This window comes from Mobula hypostoma, chromosome 11 (genome assembly GCF_963921235.1).
Source record: "Mobula hypostoma chromosome 11, sMobHyp1.1, whole genome shotgun sequence".
NCBI classification, from domain to species: Eukaryota; Metazoa; Chordata; class Chondrichthyes; order Myliobatiformes; family Myliobatidae; genus Mobula; species Mobula hypostoma.
In genome coordinates this window covers 45795813-45808055 of record NC_086107.1, presented here as the reverse complement: position 1 = coordinate 45808055, position 12243 = coordinate 45795813, and the positions used below count along the sequence as shown (strand labels likewise).

Genomic DNA, 12243 nt, shown 5'->3' with positions numbered 1-12243 from the left:
GCACAAAATGCGAAATGAGCATGCTCTCTTGTTTTCTGGATTCTGGTTTAAATTTTAGTTAAAAATTTCAATGTGCCACTACTGGCAACAAGAAAACATAAAGGAATGTAAGGATCTGCATGTACTTCATCTACCTCTGGGGACCTGTTAAACTATCTGCAAACAACTAACACTGAGGGCATGTTGTGGGCTTCTGTTGCTGTAGTCTATCCACTTTGAGGTTCAGTGTGTTGTGCATTCAGGGATGCTCTTCTGTATACCATTGTTGTAACAAGTGGTTATTTGTGTTACTGTCACCTTCTTGTCAACTTGAACCAGTCTGGTGATTCCTCCCTGACCTCTCCCATTAACAAGCTGTTTTCACCCACAGAACTCACTGGATATTTCTTGCTTTTCGCACCATTCTCTATAAATTCTAGAGACAGTTGTATGTTAAAAGCACGGGAGATCGGTTTCTAAGATACTTAAACCACCTGGTCTGGCACCAACAATCATTCCACGGTTAAAGTCACTTAGATCACTTCTTCCCCATTCTGATATTTGGTCTGAACAACAACTGAACCTCTTGACCATGTCTGTATGCTTAAATCATTGAGTTGCTGCCACATGATTGGCTGATTAGATATTTGCATTAATGAGCAAGTGTACCTAGTAAAGTGGCTACTGAGTGTATATTGTATCTATGTTTTACTGCAGCCGAATGTTTGAAGAATTTAAATTTAAATTCATAGTCACACAGCATGGAACAAGCCATTCAGCCCATCAAGTCCATGCCATTCATCAAAGTAACTCTGCGCTAATGCCATTTCATTCCCCTCACATTTAAAGTGGCATGCTTGAGCATTTGCTCATGAAAGTTCTTTATAGGTTTGCAGATAAAGAAGTGAGAAGTACAGCAGTGAATTGGATTGAACAAATGACTGATGATGAACTGGTAGATTATCTGCCTCAGTTTGTAGAGGTATGTCATTTGTTTATTCATAATCTGAAACACTTGTACTGTTATATTAAATTATTTTCTGATGCAAATCCTGCTACAGGCTATTTTTAAGTTGAATTTTGTTTTATATAATTCTATTTCTGGGGAGGTGGAATCAGATGGGAATTTATTAATATTGAAACATTCTTACCAATGATACAGTTGTGATTCCCCAACTAAACCTGCTCACTTACAAAGTACGAGGGGTGATTGATATGTTCATGGCCTGAGGTAGAAGGAGTCAATTTTAGAAAACCTAGCACATTTATTTTTCAACATAGTCCCCTCCTACATTTACACACTTAGTCCAGCAGTCGTGGAGCATACGGATCTTGGACCTCCAGAAAATGTTGGCAGATGGGTGATTGTTAAGTTCGTGGCCTGAGGTAGAAGGAGATGAGTTATACAGCTCTTGTTAGATGCACGTGCAGGTCAACTCTTTGAGTGGTTATGCGGAAAGTTTGAAGTTAATAACTCATCTCCTATTAATAACTCATCTCCTTCTACCTTAGACCACGAACGTATCAATCACCCCTGCTGTGGATACTTCCTGAAGGTCCAAGATCCGTATGCTCCACGACTGCTGGGTAAATGTAGGAAGGGACTATGTTGAAAAATAAATGTACTAGGTTTTCTAAAATTGACTCCTTCTACCTTAGGCCACGAACATATCAATCACCCCTCGTATTTTTTTAATATTGTTTTGATTTAAGCTCATTGACCAGAAGCATTAGCATCTGTCTGCAGATAATGCTTTTCCAGCATATGCTGTTTTTATTTCAGACTTCCAGCATCTAACCGATTTTGCTTTTGAGTCAAAATTATTTCTCTTATGTACATTTCTAACAGTTTAGGGCAAAACAGCCTCGTCATTTATAGAATCTAACTATATTTTTTTTAAATAACTTCTTTTGATTTGAATGTCTTCCTGCTGTTCTCGAGGGCACTTGTGTTATGTTAAGGGTTTGCTGAAGGTAGTGTGAATTCCATAGTTGCTTTTTGTTTTATTTATAGGCCGTGAAGCATGAGTGTTACCTGGATAATGCATTGGTGAAATTCCTTTTATCTCGAGCCCTGGGGAATGTTTGTGTAGCACACCACTTATACTGGTAAGAAGATAACTTTAAACCACAAACCTTGTGAGCATAACAAATGTTATTTTCTTGGCTGACTTCCCTGGGAAAATTTTATTTTTATTTTATTCATTTTCCACTAAAGGTATTATTCCTACTGCATCTAAACAAGTAGAAAAAATGTGTAATTGTTTTCAGTGCAGTCCATTATGACAAATGATAATTGGATATACATTTCTATTTGAAAAGACGGTAGCTTCTTTGTAAGGCAATTAATGACTTGCCAATATCAGATGACATTCACAAATGCAGGAATGATTTGCAACAGAATAAAGAAGGTATCAAAGCCAGCAATGAAAATCTCGCACCACCCTGCATTGGCATTCAGATACACAGCAGTGAAAATTTTATATTAAGTTTGCTTTTTCCTTGGCAAGTGCTCACTATTTTCATTTTGTGATATAACTGCAAGATGGATGCTTTCATATCCCTACCTTTGTTATTGTTGATACGGAACTAGGTCAGATACTCATCTTAGTCTGAATCCTCCAATTTCACATTTAACAACCAGGATATAACTCATTCACCAAATTTAAAAGCCCTTTGACTGTTCAGTTCACAGACAAACAAGTCAGTTTTCTTTGTTGCTACCTGCAAAGGGTAGCCCAGTGAAAATACCAAGTTCCCTACAGGTCTATCCTTGGTGTTTCCCTGAGAGAGGGGCTAGTCAAGTAGCGGTGAAGAGATCGGGTGCTTGGGATAAATTGAACCATATCTTTGGCCTTCCCTTCCTCACTAGCATGCTACTTTTCAATTATGAACTCCAATAATATGGTTCAATTTACCAAAATTAACCTCACCTTTGTGTAACTCCCCCTCTTTCACCCCTGCCATTGATTCTATGGTCCTGAAGAAGGGTCTTGGCTTGAAACATCGACTGTACTCTTTTCCATGGATGCTGCTTGGCCTGCTGAGTTCCTCCAACACTTTGTGTGTGTTGCTATAGTTAGCTTGCTGGCCCAATCTTGAATAATTTCCTCTGATGAAACACCAGAAAAAATTTCTTCTCACATTGAACTATTCATTGTTCAGCAATTACAAATGGTACCCTTAATCAGAATAAAGGATTAATCTGACTTTTAGGAGCATCTTATTTGACTTGAGCTTCCTCTAAGAAGTCTGTCACTAATATTTCCTTACTTCAATTCTGACATTGCTTATCTCTGCCTGTCTCATTCAGTAATGCAGTTGGAAATAAGGTTTTGTTGGGACCAGACTAGTGTACTCCAATGTTTCTGCTATCTCTTTGTCTTTCACTTGCCATGAAATTGACTTTATTCCGTCATGTATTCTTATGCTCAGAGAGTTCTGCTTGCTCTTCTCCTTGTGCTCACTGAACTATGTTGGCTCCTGGTCTGTCATTAACTCAAAATTACCATGGACCTCATGAACACATACCTTCAATTCCTCATTACTCCCTCATCATCTTCTGCGGCCCTGCAAGAGTTCTGTTACCACTTGCATATTCACCAATATCATTCCAAACTCATCACGAGAAACAATATCTTGCCATTATTATATAAAACAGCCTCAATTGGCAAGCAAAGGATGGGGAGTTAGTTTTGGTTCATTCAGATGCAAATTAAATTGGTTTATTTCAGAAATAGTACCAAATTTTGTGGTGAAAAGTAGCTAGGGTTATTTTTCCACAAATTTCCTCAACCTCTCTTAGCTACTACAGCTCACCTAAACACTAGGGGGACTTTATAGTGGCCATTTCACCTACCACCTTGCATGTCTTTGGAATGTAGGAGGAAACCAGAGCATGTAGAGGAAACATACATAGTCACAGGGAGAATGTGCAGACTCCACGCAAACAGCATTGAAGGTCAGGATTGAACCTTAATTATTGGAGCTTCAAGTCAGCATGTCTACTTGCCATGCAAAATTCATAAACTTTGTTGCACGCAGTAGATCTGAATTTGGAATTGCTAGCCTAAAAATACATTTTATATGTGTGGACTGCTATTCCTTCAGTGTTTCAGAAATCACCCTCCTTTTTAAAGTAAATATTGTTTTAATTTATAGCAACATCCACAATTCCAGCGTCTGCAGATTTTCTTGTTTGATAATTTATAATGTTTATTTTGTTCAGGCTGTTTTAGGTTCTAAATACTGCGTATGTTCCAATATTTGCATGCTATAACATTGCTATAAGTATTTAATTTCTGCGTAGTAATTTCCTAGTTTGGTGCCTATGAACATTACTCACTGCAAAAGGCCACCTAGCCCTTTGATACGATCACCATAGTTGGATGATTGAGACCCACAACAATTGACGCCCAATTGTAATTGATAGGGTCAGAAGGATTCGATCTTAACCGTCATGGGGGCTTATGAAATTCTGGTGCCTATATTTCTACTTCTGTCACTGTTGCTAAGAATACTTGGGCTATTGTTTTGACGGGTAGCTTAATATGACATCAGGAAATATTAGCATGCTGAGAGGTACAGATAACCATAAGCTTGACACTTAAAGTCTAATTTTTAGATGAAGGTTTTAATTACCCCTCTCAATAGGTTCTTAGTATTAATTCTGATTCTACAAAAGGAATCTGACATTTTTAGAACATTAAACTGAGTACAGGTTGTTTTGTTTGTGTTATGATTCCATAAACGCCCTCTGAATAATTTGAATCAGTAAAACACTCAAGCTTCTACAGTTATAGAATTAAATGTGGTGTTGGATAGAGTGGCTCTGTCGTACACATTACTCCAAGCCTGAAATCGTATCACCGTCACTCATTACTGTGAATAGATGCTTTTACCAATGAATTCCAATTTAGGGACCAGAAATAAACACACACTATAGCTTGTGTAAAATTTGCCCAAAGTTGGGACAACATAAGGAGAGTGTAATTGATCAAATTGTTTCTGTGAATAATAGTCAAAATTGTCTCCTTGCCTGTTATTGAAGGAATTTAATTGAATTTGATTAAAACAAAAGTTAAGCATTTCTTATCCAAAAATCTCTGAAATCCAAAACCTTTTGAGCACTGAACATGACGGCATAAATGAAAAATTCCACAGGTGATGTACAGGTCTCTGCGCATCACAGTTCTGAGAAGTGACCTTATTACATGAAACTACCTTCAAGGTACATGCATAAGCTATATATGTAATGTAAATGGATTTTGTGTTTCCAAACTTGGGTTCCATCCCCAAACTACCTCATCATATCGATGCAGATATTCCAGAATCCAAAGAAATCTGAAACAGTTCTGATCCCAAACATTTCAGATAAGGAGTGCTGAACCTGTAGTTAATTTGTCCTTTCCCAATCCCATCCCCAAAGTGAGCATAGCCAATATTGGAGCCCCTGTTGATGATAAATGGATTTTGCATTTGCAGTGGCAGTTTCAATGTGAATGTGCTGGATTTGCTAAATTTAGCCTCAGCGAACAATCAGTTCTTCCCAGCGGCCAACTGAGTGATTCTGTAAAATTTAATTTGCGATTGGTATGATATGCGTAAACCCTACAATTCAAGACTTGAAACCACAACCTGTAAAAATTATAGTTTGTTATTGATTAAGTAATTATTGGAGCTCAGCTTTGTTGACTTATTATTTGTCCTGCCCTCAGTTGTCATTTTTTCCCTCCGTTGGTGAAGACAAAAACCCGATCCAATCCAGAACTACAGTCAATAACAAATACTCTTACTTTTCAACAGATGCTATTGCTTTTATATCGACAGTTTGTTTTAGATTCTTGGAAACATATCCTTTAATCAATTTCTGACAATTTTTAATGCTAAGTCTATTGTGCTTTACCTTGTTGCATACTGATAAAGTTTGTCCAGTAAAAGAAGTTGAACTTCCTGGTACATACAGATTCTTAGAATCATCATTAAAACAAGAATGGCACAAAAGGAAACTAACTCTTGGGGTCAGCCATTTATCAAAAGTGATGTCAAGGCTTTGGAACAAATGAAGATGTTTCACCAGGAGTGCTTAGACAAACTTGTGTTCTTTTCCCTAGAGCAGCAAAGTGGAAAGGAGATCTGACAATGGTTTATAAGATTCTGAAAGGCAAAGATAGAGTAGACAGCCAATATCTTTTCTCCCCAGGGTAGAAATGCCGAACAATAGAGGGCATGCATGTACTGTGAGAGGTGGTAAATTCAAAGGAGATGTGAGGGGCAAGTTTTTTTTAACAGTGGTTGTTGCCTGAAATGCACTGCCTGGGGTGGTGGAGGCATATACAGTAGAGGCATTCAAGGCGCCCTCAGACGAGCACATAAATATGAAGGAAAGTGAAGACATGGACATTGTCGAGGCAAAATGGATTAGTTCAGTTGTGCATTTGATTACTAATTCAGTTAGTTCAGAACAATGCTGTATGCCAAAGGGCCTCTTCCTGTGCTGTATTGGACTATGTTCGGGGAATATTTATAGAAGGAAAATGGTTGGAGGAGCCATTAAAGCCCATTAGGAATGTAAGTTTGTGTATGGTCATACACTTTGGTGGAAGAAATAAACGGGCACACGATTATTTAGATGGGGAGAGAATTCAAAATGCAAAGATACAAAGAGACCTGGTAGTCCTTGTGCAGGATATCCTAAAGGTTAACCTCCAAGTTGAGTCAGTGATGAAGAAGGTGAATACAATGTTGGCGTTCATTTCTAGAAGCATAGAATATAAGAGCAGGGATGTGATGTTGAGGCTCTATAAAGCACTCATGAGACCACACGGAGTATTGTGTGCAGTTTTGGGCTCCTTATTTTAGAAAGGTTATATTGACATTGGAGAGGGTTCAGAGAAGATTCACGAGAATGATTCCAGGAGTGAAAGGGTTACTGTATGAGGAATGTCTGGCTGCTCTTGTGCTGTATTCCCTGGAGTTCAGGAGAATGAGGGGGGATCTCATAGAAACATTCCAAATGTTAAAAAGCCAGAACAGATTAGATATGGCGAAGTTATTTCCCATGGTAGGGGAGTTCAGGAGAAGAGGGCACGACTTCAGGATTGAAGGTCGTCCATTTAGAACAGAGATGCAGAGAAATTACTTTAGTCAGAGGGTGGTAAATCTGTGGAATTTGTTGTCACGAGCAGCTGTGGAGGTCAAGTCATTGGGTGCATTTAAGGCAGAGATAGATAGGTTCTTGATTAGCCAGGGCATCAAAGAGTATGGGGAGAAGATTGGAAGAATTGGATCAGCCCATGATTGAATGGTGGAGCAGACTCGATGGGCCGAATAGCCTACTTCTCCTATATCTTATGGTCTTATCCATTGCAACAAATTACAGGAGGAGAAGAAAACTTGATCAGTTATATTTACAGTATTTGATACTGAGAGTAGTTAGGTTCTGGAATATACTGCCTGCATGGATGGTGGAAACAAAATCAACAGTACAGGCAGTTGTGAGAGAATGATTTGGAGAGCCATGGGAAAGGAGAGGTGTGGTAAGGCTGAAAGAATAGCTCAATTAAGAGCTGTTGTATACGTAATGATCCAAGCGACCATCTTCCACGCCATAACCACTTTGTGATTCTGTGTTTGAGTAGTCGCCCCCTTTATTACTGTTTATTAACCAGCTCGTACAGGTGCCAAAGCAATGTGCTGTATTCTACAATCACATTTCCTTTGTACAAGAGGAGTGTAGCGTTTTCATTTTGGATTACCCTTGCAATAAATCTATTGTCTAACAGAAGCAAAGAATAATTGAATTTTCAAGAGATTTGTGAAGAAATGTTGGTATCAAAGGCAACCTCCAATGGTTGGAATCATTCCTTACACAAAGGAAGATGGTTTCATTTACTGGAGATCTATCATTCCTGTCCCAGGACTTCACTTCAAGAGTTCAAGGCAGCATACACATTCCCTACCATCTTCAGCTGCTTTATCAGTTACCTACCTCCCATCAGGTCAGAAGCAGAGAGCTCATGGTGTAATGTTCAGTTGTTTTCGCAATTCCTGTGCAAGTGAAATAGTCCGTGCTTATATGTTGCAGGACGTGCGCGACCATTCAGCATGAGGTGATAAATGACAAATAACATTCATGTCACAATGCCAGGCCATGAGCATCTCCATCAGAAGAGAATCTATAGTTGATGTTCATTGGCATTTGAATTGTTGGGTCCCCTACTGTCAATATCCTGGGACGCATCTGGACCAGCCACATGAATACGACTACAAAAGCAGATCAGAGGACTGGATGAGACCAACTTTAATAACAGTTGAGGAGCTCGGTGTCGTGCAGGACCTCACACCCCTAAACCTTACTTCCCTCCATTATCTATAGGTTGCACTGCCTTTACTTATCTCTGGTATTCTGAGAGTGCTTCCCAAACCCATGACCTCTGCCACCAAGAAGGACAACAATAATGTGGACTTGTCCAATATCTCCGTTAGCACCGTGGAGATATTTTAAACCAAAAGGGTGCCACCTCATGGACAATTTTGGCTTTTTGCAGTGATGCCGTACGAATGAAGAACAACTACTACTTTATCCAAGTTCAGAACTACCTGTCAATTACACATGAACCTTTGCAAACTGGGTAACCTACTGTGACATTTTTCAAGAAATGAGCTTTTTAAATATCCAGTTATTGATGTCAATGAAGTTGTTTACCATTAGCAATTTTCTTCACACAATCTTTCACCATAATGTTTTTAATCTCCAGTAAATCTTTCTCAGTTAAGGTGAGGAACTTATCTTTTGGGCTGGCCAATAATTGACAGCTAATAGGCTTCAAATTATTTACTTCCAATGTCATTCATTTCTAAATATTTGCACTCTGCAATCTTCAGGATCAATCCTAGATGCCTGAGAAGTATTAAATAGAGAATTACATGAACAATCAGTTTTGAAGCAGTGATTTTTGAAGATGGAGCTACAACTATTCATGGACAATTATGTAGTGCATTCAACAATTCTTCACAGATAATATTGCTAACAAGTTGCTTAATGCATTTATTTGCATCAGGTTTTTAGATGCTTAGCATTATTGTACTTGGAAGAACCATTTTGAATTATTTAATTGTGTTCTAACTTTACAGGCTGCTGAATAATGCACTTCATGATCCTTATTTTGGGGTGCGTTATGAACTCCTATTGGGTGCCCTACTCTGTATCTGTGGGAAGGGCTTAAGAGAAGAATTCGAAATGCAAACAAGGCTGGTACGGAAACTGGGAGTGGTAGCAGAGAAGGTTCGCCAAGCCAGTGGATCAGCAAGACAGGTATAGCATCAGAATGAACAGATCAACAAAAATATTCAAAACACTACATGTCTCTACAAGCTTACGTATCAGACTCATCAACAGGGTTATTGTAAACATGAGCTGTAAATTTACAACGGCAGTAATTATGAGACCACGTTGTATTTAAGCTAGCTGCATACTATCCTGTTTTACACACACGCACGCACACACACATACATACACACACACACACACACACACACACACACACACACACACACACACACTCCAACCCCCTGAAACTTTGTACATATAGAATTACATCAGATTATTTATTGAAAGATTATTGCTCTCCTGCAGTCATATAATGAGCAATACTTTAGTAGCATTGGTGGAAAGGTTATATCTTTTACAAAAGTAAAATGTTATATTTCTCCCTGTTTTCCTTTTTCTATACAATTTAAGTTGCTGAATAGTTAAAGTTTAATCCATGTAAGGAACGTTTACTCATTTGCAGCTGCTCTATGCTACTCTATATACTATATCTCCTCAACAATTTTTGGACAAATACAAATTCCTTTCTTCCTTCTGCCCAAAGGATCATAATTTCATTTAGTACTGAAAGTGTTCATGATTGGCATTTCTGCATTGCTGTGTAGTGTTAACTTCATTAACGAGTGAGGGGAATAAGCACTTTGCTTGAACCAATGCCCTTGAATTTACCTTGAGTCTGTAAAGATTAATTCTTCCTGAACCTGGAGCCTCTCTTTTCTTATTGTTGCTTATCCTCATACTGATATCGTCATACTCCATAGGTTGATTGGGTCCTTGATTAGAAAGGACATCAAAGGTTACGGGGAGAAGGCAAGAGAATGGGATTGAGAAGGAAAATATTCAGCCATGATCACCTCGATGGACCAGTTAGCCAAATTCAGTTCCTCTGTCTTATGGTCTTATGATGATCTGCATCATTAGCTTTGTTAAATTTGACTGATATTTAGCAATACTGATGTACTTATAAAATGCAGGAGTGTTGATATGCGGGCAGAAAGGAAAAATCTGAATTTTTCCTAACAAATAAGGGAAAAATATCTTGCTGCTTTAAAGTAAATGAAAACTCTTAAAACCAGTGATGTTATTGTATTGTTAACACTGAGGAATATTTATCAGCTTCAATTAAAAGAGGTGGAGTAACTTGACACTGTTACTAACATGCCAGTGTTTTTATTTCTTAAAAGGCTGTCCTTCAGGAAGGCATGGACCGTGTACAGACATTCTTCAAAAATAAGTGTCGATTGCCTCTCAATCCAAGCCTAGTAGCAAAAGAATTAAATGTTAAGGTATGTATAACCTCAAAAAAACTCAGCTAAAATGCAGATTAAGCATTGTTTTGTATTCTCATTATGAGCCATCTTTAATGATTTTGGTAGCAACACAAAGGTAATAGATTTAATCTTTTACATCTCCTTGTACATAATTGTTCAGTTGTTTGATGCCTGAATCTTTAGATTTGTGATTTTAGCAACTTTGGGATGTTTTAAATTGCTATTAAACTTTTAAATTGGGCTCATTTATTGGATTTTGATTTTCATGATTAATTTTCTTATTAAATAAATAGTTTTACCTCTACCTGCCAAGAAACGTGCATATTACGTTGCTTAAAATATATAGTGATACAATGATACAAGTAGAACTTTTGAAGTGGCTTATGTTTAATTAGGAGACTTTGGAGTCTGCAGATACTGGAATCTGCAACAACAAACTATCTGCTGGAGGAACTCAGTGTGTCTAGCAGCATCTGCAGGGGCCTGCAGAAGAAATTGTCAACTTTTTGTATTGAAATGCTGCAACATGAAACATCAAAGTTTCTCAACATCCCATAGATGCTGCTTAACTTAGAGTTCCTCCAGCAATTGCTTCTTTACAATCTACCTCACTAAAATAAAGTTTAACTTGGCAATGCTGTAAAAAGAATAGATAGGTATTTCAGAAAAAAAATGTGCCAAAGTAAATTTTAATTAAAATCCTACATTCAAGCCACATCCTTTTGGATTATGTGCGTGATGTCCATGAACATACTTCTAGTTTTGATACATGTCTGAAGCCATTGGGTGGTGTTTTATAACAGAGATTCAACTTGTAGTTCCATATTAGGCCAGATGATACTTCATCTGGAATGCTCTTCTCTTTCGCCCTCTCACCCAGCACCATTCGATTTATGTGCGGTGGCAACAAGAAGTGGGCCCTGAGGGCCCCTTTCTATACTGTCTGATAGCCTTTTTGCCATTTGCTGCCGTTAAGGACTTCAGCTACAGACATTGTGCCAAGTCCATCAACAGATCCAAAGGTTCATGTATAACCTCTCAGTGTTGGTGACTTCCAAATTACAATGCAGGTTTCCCCTGCCATTCGAAGGTAGAACGTTCCTATGAAACGGTTCGTAAGCCAGAATGTCATAAAGTGAAGAAGCAATTACCATTTATTTATATAGGAAAATTTTGTGAGCAGACCCAAAACTAACTTACCAAATCATGCCAAATAACACATAAAACCTAAAATAACAGTAACATATAGTAAAAGCAGGAATGATATGATAAATACACAGCCTATATAAAGGAGAAATACTTTTCCACAATCATTACTGCACTGTTCTCCGTAGCGAAAATCTCACGCAAGCGCTCTTGGCAGAAACACGGCGCACGCGCTCTCCAGTAACCTTTAAGCTATGAAGCTGCCAAATCATACCAAACAACACGTAAAAATACACAGCCTATATAAAGTAGAAATAATGTATGTACAGTGTAGTATCACTTACAGGAATCCGGAAGACAGCAAGCACACTGATGATGGTGTGTTAGGCTGAGTCGTCGGAGTTTGGGTGGTGCAATGGCCCCCAACCTCCGGGCAGCAAACCAATACCGATCCGCGAAGCATGCAGGGGTACAGCGGTAGCTGGGAGGCACACAGCACATCTTTAAGAAAAAAGC

General features: G+C 38.4%; 1 protein-coding gene across 2 annotated transcripts in view; it reads left to right on the top strand.

Moving 5' to 3' along the window:
- Positions 1 to 12243, top strand: part of pik3c2a (phosphatidylinositol-4-phosphate 3-kinase, catalytic subunit type 2 alpha) — a 157791-nt gene that overhangs the window by 117668 nt on the left and 27880 nt on the right. For both annotated transcript variants that reach the window (XM_063061943.1, XM_063061944.1), the window contains exons 17-20: positions 868 to 961; positions 1994 to 2088; positions 9115 to 9295; positions 10495 to 10596. In XM_063061943.1, coding sequence (XP_062918013.1) covers positions 868 to 961; positions 1994 to 2088; positions 9115 to 9295; positions 10495 to 10596 — 472 coding nt within the window. The remainder of the gene's footprint in view (positions 1 to 867; positions 962 to 1993; positions 2089 to 9114; positions 9296 to 10494; positions 10597 to 12243) is intronic.